The sequence below is a fragment of the Melanerpes formicivorus genome, unplaced genomic scaffold (assembly GCF_026170545.1).
Source record: "Melanerpes formicivorus ecotype bairdi unplaced genomic scaffold, bMelFor1.0.p_v2 SCAF_42, whole genome shotgun sequence".
Taxonomy (NCBI): Eukaryota; Metazoa; Chordata; class Aves; order Piciformes; family Picidae; genus Melanerpes; species Melanerpes formicivorus.
The window spans coordinates 1,459,335-1,484,347 of record NW_027142394.1 but is presented as its reverse complement, the minus strand read 5'-3'; the positions used below and the strand labels follow the sequence as shown (position 1 = coordinate 1,484,347).

General features: G+C 46.6%; 1 protein-coding gene across 1 annotated transcript in view; it reads left to right on the top strand.

Annotated features, from left to right (window-relative positions):
- CDH2 (cadherin 2) overlaps positions 1-23,192 on the top strand; it is a 158,002-nt gene extending 134,810 nt beyond the window's left edge. The window contains exons 15-16 of the mRNA XM_068158741.1: positions 12,612-12,776; positions 22,143-23,192. Of these exons, the coding sequence (XP_068014842.1) occupies positions 12,612-12,776; positions 22,143-22,349 (372 nt within the window). The 3' untranslated portion in view covers positions 22,350-23,192. The remainder of the gene's footprint in view (positions 1-12,611; positions 12,777-22,142) is intronic.
- The last annotated feature ends 1,821 nt before the right edge of the window (positions 23,193-25,013 follow it).

Below are 25,013 nucleotides of genomic sequence, written 5' to 3'. Positions count from 1 at the left end.
GGCCAGTGTTCCAGACTGTTTATCAGAGCTGCCAGCCACACATTTCAGGTACACTGCTCCCTTTCCTGATCCACCAAGCAGTTGACCACAGTGACTGAGGGTCTGAAAGGCCTTACTACACTCCAAACATAACAAACATTGCAGGAAAAGAAAGCAAAAGCTCATACCAAGTACAGCAAGCTTTCTAACCACTTCTGTAGCAAGAGACCACAGGCTTAGCCACTGGGTTGGCAAAAAGGAGATTGCTTCTCCAGCAGCTCCAAAGTGGGGATGGCTGAACAGAGAGGACAGAGTATTTACATGAGCACTTAATTTTCTTTCCCTAGTAAATAAGTGAATCAGGAAGTAAGTTCTGGCTTGCTTTTCAGGGAGCTGAATTTGTTTTATTGTGCTTTGATGGTTTGTAAAATCTAATTTCCACCTGTGCTTAACTAGCTGATCATAATTCACAGAATCACCAAGGTTGGAAGAGACCTCAAAGATCATCAAGTCCAACCTATCACCATAGACCTCATGACTGAGCCATGGCACCAAGTGCCATGTCCAGTTCCCTCTTAAACACCTTCAGGGACGGTGACTCCACCACCTCCCTGGGCAGCACATCCCAATGATGAACGACTCACTCGGTGAAGAACTTTCTCCTCACCTCAAGTCTAAACCTCCCCTGGTGCAGCTTGAGACTGTGTCCTCTTGTTCTGGTGCTGCTTGCCTGGGAGAAGAGACCAACCCCTCCTGGCTATAACCTCCCTTCAGGTAGTTGTAGACAGCAGTAAGGTCTCCCCTGAGCCTCCTCTTCTCCAGGCTAAGCAACCCCAGCTCCCTCAGCCTCTCCTCACAGGGCTGTGCTCCAGACCCCTCTCCAGCCTTGCTGCCCTTCTCTGGACACATTCAAGTCTCTCAATGTTCTTCTTAAACTGAGGAGCCCAGAACTGGACACAGGACTCAAGGTGTGGCCTAACCAGTGCAGAGCACAGGGCACAAGGACTTCCCAGCTCCTGCTGGCCACACTGTTCCTGATGCAGGCTAGGATGCCATTTGCCTTTTTGGCCACCTGGGCACACTGCTGGCTCATGTTCAGGTGGCTGTCAATCAGCATCCTGAGGTCCCTTTCTGCCTGGTTGTTTTCCAGCCACTCTGACCCCAGCCTGTAGCTCTGCATGGGGTTGTTGTGGCCAATGTGTAGAACCTGGCACTTGGATTTGTTAAATGCCATCTTGTTGGACTCTGCCCATCTGTCCAGTCTGTTGAGGTCCCTCTGCAGAGCCCTGGTTTCATTTGTTCTTGGTTCTCTTCTTGCCCCTCTCACCTCCTGTGCCCAGGGGGATGAGGGAGGATTATATCTGGTTGGGTTTTATTCGGTTTTGCACACATTTTATGTAAGGTTCAAGAACTTGGAATGCCAAGCTCTTGAAAATTTCCCAACAGGTGCCCTGCAAGTAGTAATCTCATTTCTGCAAGCCATGGCTTAGCAGAGTACTGCAGGAGCAAAGCTCTGTGCAGAACATGGTGAGCAGAAGGCACTGACCATGAAGGGCTTTTGCCTTTTCTTTGTCAAAGCGAGTGCTGAAGTGTCAAAGTGTCCTAAAAAAGCGTGAGACTGCTCTCCAAAAATCTATTTTCAGAGGGAGGCCTCACAGGGTAAAACTGCCACTGGTCTGTTAGAATGGGGAAATATTATTGCACCTCAGCCTTGCATCCACAAGTCATCAGCAAATGGCAGAGGGAAATGTTCTGCGTCAATATTAACTTTCTGTGGTGCACTCTTCCCCTAAACCATCAGGGAATGATTGAATGAGCAGCTCTGGGTAGAAGGCAGTGCACAAGGTGACTCAGAAGCACAGAACCACCCAACCCAGGTATGCAGCAGAATAGCAGGGACTGCTCCAAGCTCCATGGGAATCCTGGTTCCAACAATATTTTTAACCTTTCAGCTATTTTCCTAAGCACAGATATTTTCCAAACACAAAGCCAGGCTGGGTAGAGAATGAATAATAGAGAGCTGTCCTGAGGAGAAGGACTTGGGGGTTCTGGGTGATAAGAAGCTCAACATGAACCAGCAACATGTGCTTGCAGCCCAGGAGGCAACCATGTCCTGGGCTTCATGCCTGGCAGGGTGTGGAGGGGGGGGTCCAGCTCTGGAGCCCCCAGCACAAGAAATCCCTAGAACTGTGACAGCAGATTCAGAAGAGGCCACAAAGATGGTCCAAGGTCTATAGCACCTCTCTTGTAAAGACAGGCTGAGAGAGTTGGGACTGGCCTGTATCAGGAACAGTGTGGCCAGCAGGAGCAGGGAGGTTATTCTGCCCTGTGCTCAGCACTGGTTAGGCCACACCTTGAGTCCTGTGTCCAGTTCTGGGCTCCTCAGGTTAGGAAAGATGTTGAGTTGCTGGAATGTGCCCAGAGAAGGGCAACAAAGCTGGGGAGGGGCTTGGAACACAGCCCTGTGAGGAGAGGCTGAGGGAGCTGGGGCTGCTTAGCCTGGAGAAGAGGAGGCTCAGGGGAGACCTTCTTGCTCTCTACAACTCCCTGAAGGGAGGTTGTAGCCAGGTGGGAGTTGGTGTCTTCTCCCTGGCAAGCAGCAGCAGAACAAAAGGACACAGTCTCAAGCTACACCAGGGAAGGTTTAGGCTGGAAGTTAGGAAGAAATTCTTCACAGAGAGAGTGATTTCCCATTGAAATGTGCTGCCCAGGGAGGTGGTGGAGTCACCATCACTGGAGGTGTTCAGGAGGAGACTTGATAGGGTGCTTGGTGCCATGGTTTAGTTGATTAGGTGCTGTTGGGGAATAGGTTGGACGCAGTGATCTTGAAGTTCTCTCCCAACCTATTCTATTCTATTCTATTCTATTCTATTCTATTCTATTCTATTCTATTCTATTCTATTCTATTCTATTCTATCACATCAGCTGTGTTGAACCTGCACTTTCATCTTGCCCTTGGATCCCTTCAGCACAGGACTTTCTGTTGCACTGGTTGTTGCTGTTATTCAAAGCATTTTTCTTCTCCTGAGGGTTCTGTGTTCCAGCGCTGCTGCTCCTTAACAATTGTGTGCAGGCTCTAAGAGCTGGCTTTTTGTCATGGCTGTATTACATGTTTATGCAGAAAGAGCAAACACTAATGTTTCTCTGAAAGGTGATAATAGCATTAAAAATAAAACCAGAATGGTTTCTTTTTCGCTGTGCAGGACCTAAATGCTAAGCAGAAGCTGCTCCTTTGTAGAAAGGGTAGGGTGGCTTTGTTCCAGCATTCCAGTGTCATTGATGAAAGTAACCTGAATGAATCTTTGGGGTTTTTGGTGTGGTTGGGGTTTGTTTCTTTCTTTTTTTGGTGGTTTTTTGTTTGTTTGGGGGTTTTGGGGGGGGTGGGGGGTGGTGTTGTTGTTTGGGGGGTTTGTGTGGGTTTGCTTTGCTTTGGCTTTTTGTGGGTTTTCTTCTTGTGGTTTTTTTGGAGAGTATTTTTTTGTTGTTCATTTTGGGGGGGTGGGTTCTTTGGGTGGCTGGGGTTGGGTTCTTTGGGTAGCTGGGGCTGGGCTGTTTTGGTGGCTGGGGTTGGGCTCTTTGGGTGGCTGGGGCTGGGCTCTTTGGGTGGCTGGGGCTGGGCTCTTTTGGATGGCTGGGGCTGGGCTCTTTTGGGTGGCTGGGGTTGGGTTCTTTTGGTTGGCTGGGGCTGGGCTCTTTTGGGTGGCTGGGGCTGGGCTCTTTGGGTGGCTGGGGCTGGGCTCTTTGGGTGGCTGGGGCTGGGCTCTTTTGGATGGCTGGGGCTGGGCTCTTTTGGGTGGCTGGGGCTGGGCTCTTTTGGGTGGCTGGGGCTGGGCTCTTTGGGTGGCTGGGGCTGGGCTCTTTGGGTGGCTGGGGCTGGGCTCTTTGGGTGGCTGGGGCTGGGCTCTTTGGATGGCTGGGGCTGGGCTCTTTGGACGGCTGGGGCTGGGCTCTTTTGGATGGCTGGGGCTGGGCTCTTTGGGTGGCTGGGGCTGGGCTCTTTGGATGGCTGGGGCTGGGCTCTTTGGACGGCTGGGGCTGGGCTCTTTTGGATGGCTGGGGCTGGGCTCTTTTGGGTGGCTGGGGTTGGGTTCTTTTGGGTGGCTGGGGCTGGGCTCTTTGGGTGGCTGGGGCTGGGCTCTTTTGGTTGGCTGGGGCTGGGCTCTTTTGGGTGGCTGGGGTTGGGTTCTTTTGGGTGGCTGGGGCTGGGCTCTTTGGGTGGCTGGGGCTGGGCTCTTTTGGATGGCTGGGGCTGGGCTCTTTTGGTTTGCTGGGGCTGGGCTCTTTGGGTGGCTGGGGCTGGGCTCTTTGGGTGGCTGGGGCTGGGCTCTTTTGGGTGGCTGGGGTTGGGTTCTTTTGGGTGGCTGGGGCTGGGTTCTTTTGGTTGGCTGGGGTTGGGTTCTTTGGGTGGCTGGGGCTGGGCTCTTTTGGTGGCTGGGGCTGGGCTCTTTGGGTGGCTGGGGTTGGGCTCTTTTGGGTGGCTGGGGCTGGGCTCTTTGGATGGCTGGGGCTGGGCTCTTTTGGGTGGCTGGGGTTGGGTTCTTTTGGTTTGCTGGGGCTGGGCTCTTTGGGTGGCTGGGGCTGGGCTCTTTTGGTTGGCTGGGGCTGGGCTCTTTGGATGGCTGGGGCTGGGCTCTTTTGGGTGGCTGGGGTTGGGTTCTTTTGGTTTGCTGGGGCTGGGCTCTTTTGGTTGGCTGGGGCTGGGCTCTTTGGGTGGCTGGGGCTGGGCTCTTTTGGGTGGCTGGGGCTGGGCTCTTTTGGTGGCTGGGGCTGGGCTCTTTGGATGGCTGGGGCTGGGCTCTTTGGACGGCTGGGGCTGGGCTCTTTTGGGTGGCTGGGGCTGGGCTCTTTTGGGTGGCTGGAGTTGGGTTCTTTTGGGTGGCTGGGGCTGGGCTCTTTTGGGTGGCTGGGGTTGGGTTCTTTTGGGTGGCTGGGGCTGGGCTCTTTTGGTGGCTGGGGTTGGGTTCTTTCGGTTGGCTGCGGCTGGGTTCTTTCGGTTGGCTGGGGCTGGGCTCTTTTGGTGGCTGGGGCTGGGCTCTCTTGGTTGCTGGAGTTCTGTTCTTTTGGTGACTTGGGTTCTTTTTGGTGGTATTTTGGTTGTTTATTTGGGGGGTGTTGTTTGGTTGGACTGTTTTGTTCTTTCTTTTTTAGTTTAGTTTGTTTGTATTGGTTTGGGATTTTTTTTCTCACTGTTGTAACTTTCTGGGTACCTACATCTTAAGATTCCATTGCTCTTGTGTGCTGGATCTTCTCATAGCCTCTGCTGTAAACATATCAATAACCCTGACCTGCTCAATGAACTTTATAAATCTATTTGATTATACTTTATTTTCACCAGCCTGTCTGAGTATTACTCAGATCATTTGCCCTCACATCCTAACCTTCATTTTGCATTGCATGAAGATGGGAACATATTCTGTGGTTAGGAATGTTCCTGCTAATGAAATAACTGTTGCTAAGCTATCCTTGGAAATATCAAACACTGCAATGAGAAGGTCATTATTTGGGGGATTGTGTTTGCTTGCTAAGACATTAGCCTCATCTTTTTGAATGAGTGACTCAGGCAGTGCTTCTGTGGGGGAATTGCTCTCATTCCTTGGTGAACCTTTTATCTCACTACACAGAAAGTAATGTTTCCATAATCCCATTACAAAATGGCTATGTGTTTTATTTTATCTTGCCTAGAACCTCCTGGTTTATCTGCAGCTGGAGTTTAACTTTTACCTTGCTCATTATTAGCACAGATAAGCTTGCTTCTGGTTACCCTTTGTTAACTTGTAGTACTCCAGATGCATCTGTAATAAGAGCAAACAGGAAAGGCAAGATGGCAGAAAGTGATCAAAAAAGCAAGTGGTAAATACAGAGCAACTGTTAGTGCAGGCATTTTAAGTGGCCTCCCGCCTGCAGCTTCCATCTAGGCTGTCCTCTGTGCTGTGCTGGTTTTGGAGCACCATTATTTCAGCAGCCGTTAAGACTGAGGGATGGTCAGAGCATTTTGCAGAGCTCAGACAGCATTTTCTGTCCAAATGTCCCTCACATTTTTAGGGTGATGTTTGGGGGGGGGTACAGCAGGACTGGCTTTTACTTTCCTTTCCCCCTTTGTTTTTAAAAGACTTCAGCAGATGGATAAATTCAGCTCTATAAAACACTTCTTTCCTTGCTCCCCCATCCCATTTCTCTGCTGGAGTAGACAGTAATTGTCTTTGGAACACAAAGGCAAAGCAGAACATGTGTTTTATCCATAGGCATTTCAAGGCATAGTTTGCTCTCTTAAGCCAGCAGTAAAACTGGATTTACACTAAGGCTCCATTCTGCACAAGGGGTGGGTGAAATGCAAGCTTCTCCCACTGCTGCTTTCCATGCCCTTTGAACCACTGCAGCTGATTTTTGTGGTGACACAGCCCTCCCCATCAAATTAAGTGATCTGATGACAATTAGATCCTTTCTTGCACGAGGACAGATGTGTTCTTTCATGTTTATTTGAAAGGCTGCACCCTTTGAAAAGGAGAGAATGGGTTTGTATTTCTCATTGTGTTCAGGCCTGTAATTCATCCATAGCCAAAGCTTTATTTCTGTACAAGGTGGGGGGAAAAAAAAACCCACACCAAGTCATCCCTGAATGTATATAACACTGTACATAACACAGCCTAATGACAGGCCAGGAAATGGTAGTGCTGAGAGCTCTGAGAGAAGAGATTCATAAATCATTAATGAATGTGGCAGTCAGGGTGGATGTACTAAGTAGTATGACTCTTACTACTTCTTAGTAGTGGAGAGCTCAATGTAGGTGTAACACATTCCAATGTTTTCAGAGTTTTCCTGTCTGGGAAGAAATCAATCCTGTATCTGCATAGCAGTTTACAGTTTTAGTAAGCTAGGATTTGCTTTTGCTGGTTGCAGTTCTGCTTTGGAGTGTTCCAGGATGCATTCGTCCAGAGCAGCTCAAGTTACTGTAAATAAATGTTTACTGCATGAAGTTTTTACCCAGGAACTTAAATCAGTCTTCCAAAATGCAAACACAACCAAAACAGCCAATCCAGGAGGGGAAAAAGTTAACTTTCTAACACCAGAAGCTTCTGAAAAGCTCCTGCTGCTTGGCCTATCCCTGTTGCTTTCTTTCACTTTGGGGGATTGTGGAATCTGGTGAAAGCTGAGTGGGGTGATTGAGTCTGAAGGATGGGATGGGTGCCATCCAGAGGGACCTGGACAGTTGCAGAGGTGGGCTGAAGAGGACCTCATGAGGTTCAGTAAGGCTAAGTGCAAGGACCTGCACCTAGGTCAGGGCAATCCTATATATCAGTACAGGCTGGGGAATCACAGAATCACCAAGGTTGGAAGAGACCTCAAAGATCATCAAGTCCAACCTGTCACCACAGACCTCATGGCTAAACCATGGCACCAAGTGGCACATCCAATCCCTTCTTGAACACCTCCAGGGATGGGGACTCCACCACCTCCCTGGGCAGCACATTCCAATGGCAGACAACTCTCTCTGTGATGAGATTGCAGAACAGAACTTGAGGATGATGTGGATGAGAAGCTGGGCATGAGCCAGCAGTGTGCACTTGCAGCCCAGAAGGCAAATGGGCTGCATCAAAAGCAGCATGGCCAGAGGTGGAGAGAGAAGATTCTGCCACACTGCTCTGCTCTGGTGAGATCTCACCTGCAGTGCTGTGTCCAGCTCTGGAGCCCTCAGCACAGGAAGGACATGGACTGATGGAGTGGGTCCAGAGAAGGCCACAAAGATGATGAGGGGGTTGGAGCACCTCTGCTACAAGGACAGGCTGAGGGAGCTGGAGTGTTCAGCCTGGAGAAGAGAAGGCTCCAGGGAGACCTAATAGCAGTCTTCCAATACCTGAAGGGATCCTGCTAGAAGACTGGGGAAAGAGTGTATCCAAAGGCCTGAAGTGATAAGATTAGGGGCAATGGTTTGAAATTAGAGAACAGCAGATTTACATTGGGTATTAGAAACAGGTTCTTTGTCATGAGGGTAGTGGAACACTGGAACAGGTTGCCCAGGGGAGGTAGTTGAGGCCTCATCCCTGGAGATACTCAGGATCAGGCTTGACAGGGCTCTGGGCAACCTGATCTAGTGGAGGATGATGTCCCTGCTCACTGCAGCAGGGTTGGACTAGATGACCTTTGAAGTTCCCTTCCAACCCAACCCATTCTGTGACTCTAAAGTCAGAAAGCAAGGTGGTTAGAAAGACCTTTCTCCTACTGCCATAGCTGCTGACTGCTGTGTGAGGGAGTGTTACTTAAGTACTGTTAAATGAATATTGCCTTGCTCAGGAGGAAGTTGTTGAAGGCAAGAAATTTTGAAGGCTGCATTAGCTTGTTTCTTTGCAAATCAGTGATTACTGGGGAATATGAAATGCCCTTTTCTTCTGTTCTGGGTATTTCTTCTGTTGAAGTGGAGATTCTCAGCCTGTGCTTCCAGCTGCCACATAGAAGTTCTTTAAGAGGTGCTTTTGGGGGTTTTGGACCCTTCTGCCCACACATCTGGTGGAGTGGTTAATTTGTAGAGCTTGGCCAGGTGCTTTTGACATTTAGCACTGTCTCACTGGGATCTCACCTTTCAGGAATGTGAGGTGAGAGTAATGATGTAAGTCTTTGCTTAAAGCTGTCTACAACTAAGTGAAGAGCTAATAAGGTCAGTGCTTGTAATCAGCTGGGAGGGGGCTGGTGGGGTTGTCTGTGGGGTTTTGGATATTTGTTTAATTTCACAAGATTCAGCTTCTGCTGAAATGCCCTTTCAGTACATTGTGACTTGATTTGCTTTCTTAAAAGCAAACCAAAAGCAGAAGTTTTTTTTTCTGCTTCAGTACAGCTGTCAGGGGAGTTTTAACATGGGCAGATAGCGATGCTGGGGACCACAGAGGCAGAAGTGCTGGTGGGTACATCAAGAGAGTTATATTGAAGAAAGCATTAAGGCTGTCATCTCTTGAAACCACCAGTTAGGTGAAAGATAACTCTTGTCTCATCAGTGGTAGCAGAGATAACCAGGAGAAGGACGTGGAATCATTCACTTTGCTTCCTTGGATCCCTGTCATAGAATGGGAGGTTTCTGTTTCCCTGTTGACTATAGATCTATACAGTCAGGCTGGTCTAGGTACCTGGGTTCTAAAGGCCAGAGTTTTTGCTGGATGCAAAATGGGAGCAAACTAACCCATTTTAGCAACCTTCCAACACAGAACAACTAATACTTAGGTTTTTCCCTTTCATCAATAAGTGAAGCTTGTTCAGAAGCTTGAGGAGGAGAAACCTCAGACTCTCAGGTTGGATTTGCTTGTATCCCCCCTGAAGGAAGGGAAGGAGGCTTGTGTTCTGCATTGCTGGAGTTAGGGCTGAGGAGCATAAATAAGGAAATTAATACCTCAGACAAAAATTGGCAGCCATATGAATTAGATGCTCAGAACCTTGCCTCAAGTACATTTCCAATGGAGGGCCTAAGCTTGTTCCTCATTAGTCCCTCAGCAGGTTTTAATGATGAACAGGTTATATGGATAAAGGTTGGAGTAAAGACAAAACATTGTTGACTTGTCCTGAAACTGAGTACAAATAATGACCCAGCATGTAGCTCCAGGCTGGCTGTCCCAGCCTACCCCAGCATCTCATGCTTGCTTTCTGATGTGGCACAGCTTTCCACTTAGCTGTTAACTATCTTAACTAACTCTGCTTGAGAGGAACCACTGAGTCTTCAGGAGCTGTAGGTGTAAGACATGAAAAGCTTTCACCATTGAGTGAAGAGATGGAATTTCAGCAGTCCTAAACAGCTTAGCCTTGGCTTTTAAAAACCTTTTTCCTTCTTTTACTTTGCAATAATTGAGTAGAGTTGGCTCTAGACAGAATGTGGAAACAGCTGGAGTCATTGCATGATGTTGTTTGGCCAACACTGAGCCAGTTTGGGGAGGTGGTGGATGACTTGCCATACCTGACTGATGGACACTGAGTATTGATTTTAATGATAGGAGAGATTTGAGAGCCTGTGGTAATAAGCACAATGGATCTGCTCTTCCTGCCCAGACACTAATAGACCTGCAAAATAAATTTCCTCTGATAGAAGGCTGGATGGCAATGTCATAAATCATCCTAGAAAAGAAACCCAAAGCAGGAGTCCATGTAAGGACACCTTCTGCACTGCTGTTGCCTTGCCAGATGGCAATCTTTGCTGTCTTTTTAGCTGTAGAGCTTGGAGATGTCTCAAATTGAACAAGCACTCAAGAGGATGTCCTTAGGTGTTGAGATACTAGGCTGACTGACTTGATTCATATTTCATTTCTGAGTGAGTGACCACTGATCAGGAAGAGAATTGTGTGTGTGTGTATGAGTGGATGGGAAAGACATTTGGTCTTTATAAAACTGAAATGACCACAGTGGCTCTGAGCAACCTGATCTAGTGTGAGGGGTCCCTGCCCATGGGGAAAGGGGGCCCATGCAGGGGGGTTGGAACTGGATGGTCCTTGAGGTCCCTAACAATTCCATGATTCATGTTAGTACGTTGTCATTTAGCCATTCAAATTCCTCCATAATTAAATCCTTAGTGTTAAAAACCCTCTGGTTTTCATTTCTCCCTGTTAGTCTTATCTTTTGGGATGGGTATGAAAAGCATTCTTGTACATGTTCTTCTGTGTTTGGTAATAAATGTAATAAAAAGGGAGCCACAGAATCATAGGGAGTGGAAAGGACCTCTGGAGATCATCAAGTCCAACCCCTCTGCCAGAGCAGGTTCACCTAGAACAGGTTGCACAGAATGGTATCCGGGTTGGTTTTGAATGGCTCCAGAGATGGAGACTCCACCACCTCCCTGGACAGCCTGTTCCAGTGCTCTATCACCCTCAAAGATGTTCCTCCTGATGTTTAGATAAAACTTTCAGTGTTCAAACTTCTGCCCATTACCTCTGTCACTGCACACCACTGAAAAAAGGCTGGCCCCATCCTCCTGACACCCACCCTTGAAGTATTGATAAGCATTGATGAGATCCCCCCTCAGTCTTCTCTTCTCCAGGCTAAAGAGCCCCAAGTCCCTCAACCTTTCTTCACAGGAGAGATGTTCTAGTCCCCTAATCATCTTTGTAGCCCTTTGCTGTACCCTCTCAAGCAGGAAAGGATAAAAAGTTCTGTTCCCCAGTTCATATCGCTGCATGGAGATCACTTATTATTCCATTTGCTACCTAAAGAACCTAAAGGTAGAAGCTAAATTTCTTCCCCAAGGAACTTGTAATCTAATTAAAGCATATGAAACTGCATTCTCAGATCTCAGTGGAGCTGTTCCACCTTTTTTGGGGGGCTATATATTTGTGTGCAGCCAGCTGAGGGCCCAAGGAACACATTAGGCAGCACAATGGATTTGTTAGTCAGTTACAGTTCTCCTAGCTAACTACCCTCACTGCTGTCAGCAGACCTCTTCTCCTGTTGAAAAGTCTCGTTTGGGGCTCACAGTAGGCAATGCTCTCAAAAAGGAGCTGCATCCCAGGAGGTGACAGCAGAAGTAAATGCTTGCATTCCTTTCTTCAAGAGCCAGTTAGGGACCGGTGCAGATGCAGGTATCTGTACAGCTTCCAGCAAGTTGAGACTGGAAACAAGGTTTTTTTTCTACCAGAACAGTGTTTAAAAATGGAGACTAATGATAAAGGAGCTTATTTAGGATGCCCCTCAAGTGCTTGGATTATTTGTGGGGCAGGGTATCTGGCATTCAGGAGAGCTGGCATGAGCCCCAGTCTACTGGTAGTTGGTGAATGGCTTTAGCTTAAGCCTTTAAGCCCAGTTCTTTGTCTTGCATTTTTTTACCAGTGCCTTCCACAAAGGCATCCTAGGGCATGGCTGCCTTCTAGACATGACAGCAGTGAGGTGAATGGCAATGCTGGAATGCACCACCCTGTACACCCAGCGTTCAGGCATACCTATCTCAAATGCATCAACACTCATCTAATTAAAAGCGTTCCATCCATACATCCTGCTGATTGGAATTCACGGTGCTGTGCTAGCTTCATCAGCCTGCCAGAGCTGCAAACTGCAGCATCAAGTACTTAATGAACAGATCCACCACTAATCTTCAGAAAGTGCTTAGAATTAAGGCCAAATCTGAGGGGCTTTGTACTTCTTATGACATTTTTTTTTCCCTTCTTCTTCCCCTTTGGCTTTCGTATTATGGAAGCCACATGAAATCAACAAGGAGTCTTAAACTCCTTCTTTGAAGGTATTATGAAGTGCTGCAGAGCAGTGTGCTTGCCCCTCAGAATGAAAATGCCTGGTACTCACTTGCTTCGAAAAAGAGGAGTTGGATTTGGCATCTTTGCTGCGTGCAGTAAATCATCATTACGAGGCAAAGCGTTTAGTCTCTTAATAGCACTGCTCAAATCCTTGCTTCTCAATGGAAAACTCGGGAGAAGCTCTGCAAATCTGATGGAATAGAATCAAAACAGGGGATTCAGGGAGTATAAATCAAACAGCTTCCTGTTGGTATGCAAATAGCAGTGCTGCTGACTTCTGCTCAGGAAGCATTCCAATCCTGAACGCAGGACTTCTGCTGAAATGAGGCTCTGCATTTTTTTTTGTCTCCTCCTCATGCTTCCCCCTGACAGATACTGTTTGAAATTCTCCTAACATCCTCCTCTTCCTTTCCTATTTTGCAGGATTATGACTTGAGCCAGCTCCAGCAGCCCGACACTGTGGAACCAGATGCCATCAAACCTGTTGGAATCAGACGTCTTGATGAGAGGCCGATCCATGCAGAACCTCAGTACCCAGTCAGATCAGCTGCTCCTCATCCTGGGGACATTGGGGACTTCATTAATGAGGTAAAGGAGAGCAGAATATCCTCCTCTCATGTGATCTGTTCTGTTAATTGTGCTCTGCCTGAGTAGCTGTTGTCTTTGAACATCCTAACTTTGAAAAACTTCCTTGGACAATTAAACTTGTCTTGCCAGATAGAAGTAAATATCCTCCCTTAAAGTGCAGGCAGATCTAATTAACTCATTCCAACAGAAAGGGAAGATCTATCAATTAACTTCTGGATGCTTGTATTAATTACATTCACAATATGTTATCAGCTGCAACTGCAGTATCTCCAAGCAGGCTTCTTCTGTGGGTTCTAAGTAATAAATAGAGTAGCAAAGTTATTGGTTTAGCCTAAATTCATTTCTTAATTCCCAGTAATTTAATAATGGGAGAAGTTCATTTTCATTTTCCTCAGACATTACCCTTTGAATCCAGATAATGGTGGAAATTCAATACCTTCAGCAAGACCAAAAGAGTTCCATCAAATATGATTAGTGAGCAGGGCAGCTAAATTAAGTGTTCTGTAAGTTCTTTTAATGCTTGTCACAGTGCTTTGAAAGTCTTTGCATTATCTGTGATTTTTCAGTCTAATAAAGATAAATGCAAGTAAGAGTCAGGCTGCACCAGATAACTCACAGTGCTGAAAGAAATGCTCCTGCAAATATTCTTTCCATTGTTTCTGTCACTGTTCAGCCCTAAGTTTCTTGTGCTCTCTGGAAAACACCAACTCAAAATGAGCTACTTAAAAGTAAGCTATAATCTGTAGGTGAATAGTAGTAGCTTCTGGTTGGCAGCTGGCTGAACATGAGCCAGCAGTGTGCCCATGTGGCCAAGAAGTCAAATGGCAACCTGGCCTGTATCAGGAATAGTGTGGCCAGCAGGAGCAGGGAAGTCATTGTGCCCTGTGCTCAGCACTGGTTAGGCCACACCTTGAGTCCTGTGTCCAGTTCTGGGCTCCTCAGTTTAGGAAAGATGTTGAGTTGCTGGAAGGTGTCCAGAGAAGGGCAACAAGGCTGGGGAGGGGTCTGGAGCACAGCCCTGTGAGGAGAGGCTGAGGGAGCTGGGGTTGCTTAGCCTGGAGAAGAGAAGACTCAGGGGAGACCTCATTGCCCTCTACAACTACCTGAAAGGAGGTTGTAGCCAGGTGGGGGTTGGTCTCTTCTCCCAGGCAACCAGAACAAGAGGACACAGTCTCAAGCTGTGCCAGGGGAGGTTTAGGCTGCAGGTAAGGAGAAAGTTCTTCCCAGGAAGAGAGATTGGCCATTGGAATGTGCTGCCCAGGGAGGTGGTGGAGTCCCCATCCCTGGAGGTGTTCAAGAGGGGATTGGACGTGGCACTTGGTGCCATGGTTTAGTTGTCAGGAGGTGTTGGGTGACAGGTTGAACTCGATGATCTCTGAGGTCTTTTCCAACCTTATTGATTCTCTGATTATTTTTCCTCCTATTTCTCACATTTTCCTTGGCAGTTAGAGCTGGACAAGTGCTGCAGAGTAGTTGTGAATCTGTTGTTGCAAACCTGTTTGTTCTTGTTTGCTTCAAGGGAAAGTGAGGCAGATAAACTGAAGTCTTCTCTATTGGCAAGCTGCACAACATTTGTATTTGCTCCCTTTGAAATACACAGCAACAAACCTGTAGGGAGGTGGCTGGCAGGAAACATTCTCAAAAGCCATTTTATTTTAGGAGGCTCCAGGTTTGTGGAGGAGCTGTATTAGGTGCCTGAAAGAGGAATTATTTTTGCATGCCTTGTGCTTCCACATATTGCTGTTGCAGTTGCCTTTTGGTAAACACTGGAGGTATGGGACAATAAAAGGCTCATTCTGTTGGCCAAGGCAGCATGCACACACTTCCTTGTGCTTCCACATCTTCTTCCAGACAACTGGAGTTTAGAGTTTCCCATCCTGTTCTCACACAGCTGTAAGCAGACACTTCCCACCTGGCAGGCAGTTGGGAAGAACCCATGATCCCCAACACCCTGCTTTTTCTTGTCCTCAAAGCAGCTCTTACCGAGCCAGGACAAGGGATGAGGGTGATTCTCTTGGAAAGCCAAAAAAGGGCAGTACTGTGTCCAGTTCTGGAGCCCCTATTACAAGAAAGATGTGGACATGCTGGAATGTGTCCAGAGAAGAACCACAATGATGATCAGAGGGCTGCAGCTCTTCTCCTGTGGAGACAGACTGAGGGAGCTGGGGTTGTTCAGTCTGAAGAAGAGAAGGCTCTGAGGAGACCTTATTGTGGTCTTCCAGTATCCTAAGAGGGCCTACAGGAAAGCTGCTGAGGGACTTTTTAGGGTGTCAGGGAGTCTTCTAAGGACTTCTCAGTTGAAAACCAAGTTAAAGTATGCTAAAAAAACTTCCAAAGACTTTGATACCACTTAAAAAGTTAATACATAGAGAGCTAGGAAGTTTCTAAGGAAGGTTCCAGAGGTGCCTGATAATCAAATGATGTTTTGCAGACATAAGCTAAATGACTTCAGGGGCTTTCTTGTTTTGTCTGTTTCAATGGGTAGATGACTCTCTAATTTAAGGGGAGGAAGGGAAAAAAACCTCCTTTTCTTCCAGTCCAGTGTGCAGGCAAGTCAGTGAAATAAGTCATGTGTTACATGGAATCCTCTGTAGACTTTGGGTTTCATTTTGAGCCTTTTGAAACAGAACCTGCTGAGTGTGGAGCATAATTAACACTTGGAATAGTCAGGCTTTGCAGGACAGGGTGAGTCAGGCCTGCTTGAAGTAGTTCTGTTAATTGTGTTTTCAAGAACAACCTCTGCTGTCCCTAGAAATCTAAACCAAATTGTATTGTGGTGGAGAGTTTGTGGTGAAGAATATCTTCCTGATCAATAGAGGACATAGCCCTGAGGTAAACTAAATTTGAATTGCAAACTGAAGGGCTCATCCCATGAGGACCTGGAGGACCCCTCAATTCATTCCTAGTAAGTGTTTATGGTCACAGTGCACCTCCAACCAGAACAGAGTCCCTCAGGGTTTTCTCTTTCTTCTTATCAAGTAAAAGATGGTTCCAGATTTAAACAGCAGTTTGTATTTCCCTGTAGGGCTCTCTTCAGCCTTTGCTTCTCATCAAAAGTCTGCACAATCTGATTAGGCAGTAGGATTAATGAACATGAAAGCAGTAGATTTTTGTAATATTTCATGTTAGGTCAGGAGTTTGAGGGCTTTGCTTTCCCTTGCTTTGAGACAAGAATGCTGTGTGTACTAAGGGAGCTATAACTGGAGGTTACTGTTGTTCCTCGTAGGATCATAGAATGGTTTGGGTTGGAAGGGACCTCAAGGATCATCTAGATCCAACCCCACTGCCATGAACAGGGACACTTTAGAATCTGGAATTGTTAGGGTTGGAAGGGACCTTAAGGATCAGCCAGTTGCAACCCCCCTGCCATGGGCAGGGACACCTTCCACTAGACCAGGTTGCTTAAGGCCTCATTTAACCTGGCCTTGAACACCTCTAGGGAGAGGACATCTCCAGCCTCCCTAGGCAACCTGTCTCACTACCCTCACTATAAACCACTCTCCACATCCTATGACCACAAGCCCTTGTTAACAGGCGCCTCACTCAAGGCGCTCTGCTTTCTTCTTTTCTTCCCCTTATCTCCTCCTTTGTGATGGTTGCCATGATAGGCATTGAAGAGGAAGGGGGGAAAGTGAGATTGCTACTCAGAATCACAGAATTGTCAAGGTTGGAAGAGACCTTAAGGATCATCTAGTTCCAACCCCCCTGCCATGGGCAGGGACACTTTAGAATCATAGAATTGTTAGGGTTGGAAGGGACCTCAAGGATCAGCCAGTTCCAACCCCCCTGCCATGGGCAGGGACACCTCACACTACAGCAGGTTGCTCACAGCCACATCCAGCCTGGCCTTCAAAACCTCCAGGCGTGAGGCTTCCACCACCTCCCTGGGCAACCTGTGCCAGTCTCTCACCACCCTCATGGGGAAGAACTTCCTAACATCTAATCTGAACCTACCCCCCTCTAGTTTGGATCCTTGTTCAGTCTTGCTTAGGTCTCAGCTGACTTGCCATGGCTCTTCACTGACTGCTTGTTGTGTGTTGGTGGTGTAGCAAAAGCAAGGAAACGTGACTTGTGTCACTGCCTTACAGCAGGATCACCTCATCCCAACTATGGGCTCCAGCAGTTCTGTTGTTGAACAAGGTTTTCTCTCTAGTAAAAACTTTGGCTTTTTAGATCAAGAAACTGTAAACCAAATAACTGTAACAGCTCTGCCACTCTCAGATTCTGGGACACATCTGGGAAGAACTGAGAGATCTCTTCAGTGGTGGTTGACAATGCCATGGCAGCAAAATCAGTAGGAGGAGTTCTTGGCAGCCATTTGTTGCCTTTTCAGTTGTGCCAGTACAGCAGGTTGTGGCACCTCCCACTGGAAGGGATGGCACAGAAAGCCAAGGAAGGTGGCAGTACTGGAACCAGCAGGAGCTTCATAAGCCAGTTCACTGCCAAGCTGACATCCAGTCACTCCAGCTTTGGAGGGGCTGTAGAACCCAGCAGCAAAGGGGAGCAGTGCACTGAGTAGGTGCAGGGACTGTGCTTAGCAGAAGGAAAGTGGAAGTTTTGTTGCGTTTCTTTGTGATTTTAGTGTGTAACTTGCCCCACAAGAAGAGCAGGAATCTTGGTCATCATTTGAAGAGTCAGCAAGTTCAGTCATTATGCTGTGACTGAGGAACTGTTAAGCAGAAGATAGGTGCAGATGTCAGGGTAACTTGGGCTGTGCAGCTGGAGCAGCACCTCTGTAACGTGGCCACTGGCTGTGTTGTCTGAAGGAGCTGGATTCACACAGCAAGCACAGCCTCTGAAACAGTGAATTTGTTAGTGAGATGACCTTATTGTGGCCTTCCAGTGTTTTGAGGGGGCCTGCAAGCAAGCTGGGGAGGGACTTTTTAAGGTGTCAGGGAGTGATAGGACTGGGGGGAATGGAAAACAAATAGAAATGGGGAGATTCAGATTGGATGTTAGGAAGAAGTTGTTCCCCAGGAGAGTGGTGAGAGACTGGCACAGGTTGCCCAGGGAGGTGGTGCAAGCCTCATCCCTGGTGGTTTTTAGGGCCAGGCTGGATGTAGCTGTGAGCAACCTGCTGTAGTGTGAGGTGTCCCTGTCCATGGCAGGGGGGTTGGGACTGGCTGAGCCTTGAGGTCCCTTCCAGCCCTAACAACTCTATGATTCTCTGCTACTTTGAGAGTCAGTAGCTCAAAAGCAGGGCTTTTTTTTGAGTGCTTTCATGATACCAGCAGCAAATTGCAGGGAAAAAAAAATAGAATCAAATCCAGCTTTCCCTTTGGAATAAGGGACAGGGGGAGAGAGGCTGCCTGCCTTCTTGCCATGGCTGGCTGATAGGCAGCAGAATTGCTGCAGTGATGTAGGAAAAGGTTTTGTTCTCTGATTTTCAATGAATTAGTATCTTATGATTGACTGTTACTGGGCAGGACTGCAGGGAAATGACATCTTCTCCAAGCTGCCTTTCAGCATGACTTTCACACACTGATACCTGGGATTCATACCTCAGCACTCCTTAAGCTCAAGTGGCATTTATTCTCCTTCCTTGTCACCTGTGTTCAGAAAGCAGGGGTGTCTGTCACCCCAGGCAGGCTTAAGGGAAAGTGTAAATACCACAAGGCCAGTTGCTGCCTAAGAAGAAAAGTTACATTTCTGCCTCAGCAGCAAAAGTTGAAGTGAGAAATTGAGCCTTAGAACTACTTCCAGCTTTGAAACTGGAGAAGGGAAATCTTCCCAAACTTGCTGTTTGCCTTTCCCAGATCTCAGATCTTTTGTCCTTGTTACGGCTGTCAGGATGGAGAACTCCAAAGAGGAAGATAACAAGCGTCACCAATTATTCTTATCAGATAATTCAAAATTAGGCTTCTAATGCAGGCTATTAATAACCTGCTGGATGGTGTTGTACTACATGAAACCACCATTTTAAGCCCAGGCTGTGTTCTTGATTAGAGGGCATTAGCTTGGTGGATGGGCTGGGCCTTTCCACCACTGATTGGCAGAATTATTTTAGGTACATTTTGCAGGCTTCTGAATTATTTTAGACAGATTCATTAGGTGGTTTAGCTTGGAAGGGACCTTAAAGATCATCCAGTCCTTACCCTCCTGCTATGAGCAGAGACACCACCCACTAGCCCAGCTTGCTCAAGGCCTCATCCAACCTGGCTCTGAACACCTCCAAGGAGGGGTCATCCTCAACCTCCCTGGGCAACCTGTTCCAGTGTCTCACCACTCTCACTGGAAAGAATTTCTTCCTAATCTACAGTCCAAATCTGCCCACCTCGAGTTTCAATCCATTCCCTCTCATCCCATCACTGCAGGCCCTTGTGGAAAGTCCCTTTTCAGCTTTCTTGTAGCCCCCTTTAGGTCTCTCCAGAGCCTTCTCTTCTCCAGGCTGAACAGCCCCAACTCTCTCAGCCTATCCCCATAGGGGAGATTCTCCAGCCCTCTTGATCATCTTCATGGCCTCCTCTGGATTTGCTCCAACAGTTCCAGGTACTTTTTGTGTTGGGGGCACCAGAACTGGATGCAGTGCTGCAGGTGGGATCTCACTAGAGCAGAGCAAAGGAGCAGAATCACCTCACCAATCCTACTGGTCACAGTGCTTTTGATGCAGCCCAGGACACTGCTGCCTTCTGGGCTGCAAGTGCTCATTTCCAGCTCATGTTGAGTTTTCCATCAACTGGTACCCCCAAGTCCTTCTTGGTTTGGCAGTAAAGAGCCAAGGTTCTTTCCTAGGGAGGTAGTGAAGTCACTGTCCCTGGAGGTGTTCCAAAAGGCTTGGATGTGGCACTTGGAGCCGTGGTTTAGTTGTCAGGAGGTGTTAGGTAATTAGGACTTGATGATCTCTGAGGTCTTTTCCAACCTGGTTGGTTCTGTGATTCTCTTCTACCTGATCAGTGGCACATGCTGTACTGAATGGATTTGCCTGTATAAGTATCTCTAGAAGCAAACCCAACTCCCATTTCCATTCTGTCCCAAGACTAAGCACAACTGAGAACAGACCATGCTTCTGTACAGAGTGTGGTAAATACTTTGAAGGAGGCACACTCACTCCTGAACAACAACTGTGAGTCTAATAAAGCCATCCTGTGGAGGAATAAGCATTAAAAATTAAAACCAAAGCCAGCTCAAAGAGCCCTGCTGAAAATTAACAGTGGAGTCACTTAAAATCTTATCTTACCCTTATAGACTTCTAGAAGATTTATTATCCCTTGTCAGTAGCTGCCAAAGTAGATCCTGCTTTAAGTGGAAAAGCATCTTGGAAAAGCATTGCCAGTCCTGTGGAGGGAACTGTGAGGCTGAAAAACCCCAAAACACAAGAGGGCTTTTTAGCTTCAGGCTCCAGCCTTTTTGTATTCACCTTGTAAATCTTCCCAGGACAAGCACAGAGCAATTATCTCATGTTCTAAAATTAAACTGAGTGTTTAGAAAAACAGAGAAGAGGTTTTCTCTCTAAGCAGTGTGGTTCTTTCCCTACTTTCCCCATGCTAGGTGACCATGGCAGAAGGGTTAGATTAGATGATCTCAAGAGGTCCCATCAACCCTCACACCCTCTTTGGAGTGAGGGTGGGGAGACACTGGAACAGGTTGCCCAGGGTAGTTGTGGATGCTCCCTCCCTGGTTGGATAGGGCCTTGAGCAAGCTGGGCTAATGGAAGGTGTAAGAACTAGATGATCTGTAAGGTCCCTTCCTACCCAAACCATTCTGTGATTCTATGACATGGAAACTAAATGCAAGATTCTAACCATTTCTGGTTCCTCATGTCCAAGTATTCAAGGGACCTTAAAGACCATCAAGTTCTGACACCTTCCACTAGTTCAGCTTGCTCAAGGCCCTATCCAACCTGGCCTTGAACAGTTCCAAGGAGGGGACATCCACAGCCTCCCTGGGCAAACCTCTTCCAGTGTCTCCCCACCCTCACTCTAAAGAATGTCTTCCTAATCTCCAGTCTAAATCTCCCCTCTTCCATCTTCAATCCACTGCATTCTTGGTGTGTTTTCTGAAGAGCAGATGGAATCTTATGGCTGGTGATGGGCAAGCACACGAGTTAAGCCAACATACTGTCTCCCTTCCCCACAGCTGCCTGCAGAGGTACATGAATTTCACAGCACTAACTAACTATGGCTTTTGGCACAGGCAGGTGGAGTGCAGGCCAGCAGTGTCCCTGGCTCTGTTATTGGCCATGGGAGATGGCTGCTGAAGTGAATCTCTCCAAACATGCCTGTTTCTCCTTCCCCATCTGTCTGTCTAAGCAGTCCCACGCTGCTCGTGCTGCAGGCTGTGAGCTGGGTGGCTCTGAAGCTGTTTGTTAGCGTTGGTCCTGGTGCTGTGGTGGTGTTCTCCTAAGGGTTTTTTTGTTAGAGCTGTGTTTGCAGCTGCATTCCAAATTCCAGGGCTGTGCTGCTGGAAACCTGGCTGTTCCAAAAGGAGCTGAAAAGAAATTCTTGCTGGAGTTGACAAACACAGCAATTCTGGTTTGAGCTGGATTGCAGAAGAGCAGGAACTTGGTTTCCAGACATGAGGGTTGAGAGATAACCGCACTGGGGTGTTCCAGTTGTTTTACCTCTCTCATCTCGTCAGGGTGGCAGAGCCCTGGAGCAGGCTGCCCAGAGGGGCTGTGGAGTCTCCTTCTCTGGAGATTTTCAAGGACTAGGGGGAATGGGAAAAAAAATAGAAATGGTTAGATTCAGATTGGATGTTAGGAAGATGATCTTCCCCATGAGGGTGGTGAGAGACTGGCACAGCTTGCCCAGGGAGGTGCTGGAAGCCTCATACCTGGAGGATTTTTCAGCCAGGCTGGATGTGGCTGTGAGCAACCTGATGCAGTGTGAGGTGTCCCTGGCCATGGCAGGGGGGTTCAATAGAATAGAATAGAATAGAATAGACCAGACCAGGTTGGAAGAGACCTTCAAGATCATCGCATCCAACCTATCATCCAGCACCACCTAACCAACTAACCCATGGCACCAAGCACCCTGTCAAGTCTCCTCCTGAACACCTCCAGTGACGGCGACTCCACCACCTCCCCAGGCAGTCCATTCCAGTGGGCAATCACTCTCTCTGTGTAAAACTTCCTCCTGACCACCAGCCTGAACCTCCCCTGGCGCAGCCTGAGACTGTGTCCCCTTGTTCTGTTGCTGGCTGCCTGGGATTGGAACTGGCTGATCCTTGAGGTCTCTTCCAACCTGAACAATTCTATGATTCAATACATGCCTGGATGTGTCCCTGTGTGACCTGCCCTAGGTCCTGCCCTGACAGGAGGGTTGGACTGGATGGTCTCTGGAGCTCCCTTCCAACCCCTCACCTTCTTGGAGTCTATCATCTGCAGAACTTTAATTTTTCTCTCTTTCTCTTTTTCTCTTCTTGCAGGGACTTAAAGCAGCTGACAATGACCCTACAGCCCCACCCTACGACTCCCTCTTAGTCTTTGACTATGAAGGAAGCGGCTCCACTGCTGGATCCTTGAGCTCTCTTAACTCCTCAAGTAGTGGTGGTGAGCAAGACTATGACTACCTAAATGACTGGGGCCCACGTTTCAAGAAACTGGCCGACATGTACGGCGGCGGCGACGACTGAACTCCAGAGCGAACTTTGTCCTTGGACAAGTACAAACATTTCAACTGATATTCCCCCCCCAAAAAAAAAGCATACAGAGAAGCTAGGCTTTAACTTTGTAGTCTACTAGCACAAGTGCTTGCTGAAGGCTTTGGCTTAGGCTGCAAACAAACAAACAAACAAAAACAAAACCACACAAACCAATTTGGGCTCCGTGGAATATCAGTGCGATCCAAATGCTGTTTGGAAAACAAAACCGAAACCACAAACCCAATATTGAGCTCAGTTACACTTGAATTTTACAGTACAGAAGCACTGGGATTTTATGTGCCTTTTTGTACCTTTTTCAGATGGGAATTAGTTTTATGTTTAAGGCTTTAATGGTACTGATTTCTGAGATATGATGCATTAAAGACAAAAAAAACCACAACAACAACAAAAAAAAGAAGAGACAAACTATGTTGGGGTGTGGGGGGGGGGGGAGAGGAGTCAGGTGAAGACACAATCTGCTTCAACGTGCTTTTGTTACATTGCATTGCTTTTATTACAGCAAGGAGAGGGAAAGGAAGGTAGGAAGGAAGGAAGGAAGGGGGGGAAAAAAAAACAAACACAAAAGGAAAAGAAACAAAAAAAAAAGGAAGGCCTCATGGAACAATTTTATTGTCTGGGAGAGAAGGCCGTGAGGTGGAACGATGTACATTACTCCTAGTTTTAGACGGTAGGGGATTCTTTTCTCTTTGGTTTGGTGGTTGGGGGTTTTGTTGCTTTGGGGTTGGTCGTTTTGGTTGGTTTTTTTTTTTTCCACACTAAAACTCTTAAAACTTATGCAGCTGGTTGCAAATAAAGGGAGTTTTCGTATCACCAGTTTGTAGCAGAACTCAGTCTTTTCTTTTCCTGTTTTCTTCTTATCAGAATGTTAGACACGTTTTTGGTCTTAAGCCACCGACACTCTTTTTGTTCACGTTGTTCTTTTTTTCCTCCCTCCTTCCCCCCCCCCCCCTTTTCCCCTCTTTCTTTTTATTTTTTAAAATATGTTTTCTTTTTTTATATTTTCTTCTTTCTTTTTTTCTTCCTTTTTTCTTATTTTTTTCTTCTTTTTAATTTTTTTCTTTCTTTTTTTATTTTCTTTATTTTCTTTTTTATTTTCTTTTTTATTTTTCTTTTTCCTTTTTCCTTTTTCCTTCTTCCTTCTTCCTTTTCCCTTCTTCCTTTTCCCTTCTTCCTTTTCCCTTCTTCCTTTTCCCTTCTTCCTTCTTCCTTCTTCCTTCTTCCTTCTTCCTTCTTCCTTCTTCCTTCTTCCTTCTTCCTTCTTCCTTCTTCCTTCTTCCTTCTTCCTTCTTCCTTCTTCCTTCTTCCTTCTTCCTTCTTCCTTCTTCCTTCTTCCTTCTTCCTTCTTCCTTCTTCCTTCTTCCTTCTTCCTTCTTCCTTTCCCTTTTTCCTTTTTTCTTTTATCTTTTATCCTTTTCTTAGTTTTTTATTTTTCCCTTTTCCTTTTCCTTTTCCCTTTTCCATTTCCCTTTTCCTTTTTCCTTTTCCCTTTTCCTTTTCCCTTTTCCTTTTCCCTTTTCCTTTTCCCTTTTCCTTTTCCCTTTTCCTTTTCCCTTTTCCTTTTCCCTTTTCCTTTTCCCTTTTCCTTTTCCCTTTTCCCTTTTCCCTTTTCCTTTTCCCTTTTCCTTTTCCCTTTTCCTTTTCCCTTTCCCTTTTCCCTTTCCCTTTTCCCTTTTCCTTTTCCCTTTTCCTTTTTCCTTTTCCCTTTCCCTTTCCCTTTTCCCTTTCCCTTTTCCCTTTCCCTTTCCCTTTCCCTTTTCCCTTTCCCTTTCCCTTTCCCTTTTCCCTTTCCCTTTCCCTTTTCCCTTTCCCTTTTCCCTTTTCCCTTTTCCCTTTTCCCTTTCCCTTTTCCTTCTTTTTCCTTCTTGTTTCCTTTTTCTTTTTTCTTATTTTTTTCTTATATTTTGTTTTATTTTTCCCTTTTGTTAGTTTTTTTCCCTTTCCCCCTTTTTTCTCTTTCCCCCTTTATTCTTTGTTCCCCTTTCCCCCTTCATTCCTTTTTCCTTTTCCTTTTTCCCCCTTTTTCCTTTCTTTCTCATCCTTTTTTTTCTTTTTTTTTTTTTTTAAAGTATATTTTTTTCCCCACTTCACTGTAAAAAAAAAACACCCAACAAAAAAGGTATGTGTACATAATGTTTTCTTGGCATAGTCTGTGGAGAAGTGCAGCAACTTCAGAACACGTGTATGTATTATTTGGACTATGGATTTCAGGTTTTTTGCATGTTTATATCTTTTGTTATGGATAAAGTATTTACCAAACAGGTTGCAAACAAGTGACATTGATTCAGTTGTTGAGCTGTAGGTAGAGTAACTCAATATTCTATTTTTTTTTTGGGGGGGGTGGAGGGTTGGGTTTTATTTTTTATTATTTGTAATTTTTTTTTTTTGTTGTTGGTTTTGTTTAATTTTATTTTTTATTATCTATTTTGTTTTTTCCCCCTTTGGTTTGGGGAGGGAGAAAAATTCTTAGCACAAAAAGTTTTACATCATTTGTACCAAAAAATAGAAAAAAAGGACAAAAAAAAAAAATAAAGAAGAAGAAAAAGAGAAGGGAAGGGGTGGGGAGGGGGGGGAGGGGAAGGGAGTTGGCCTGATACTGGTGGCACGAGTAAATATCCAATATGTTTTGGGGGTGGG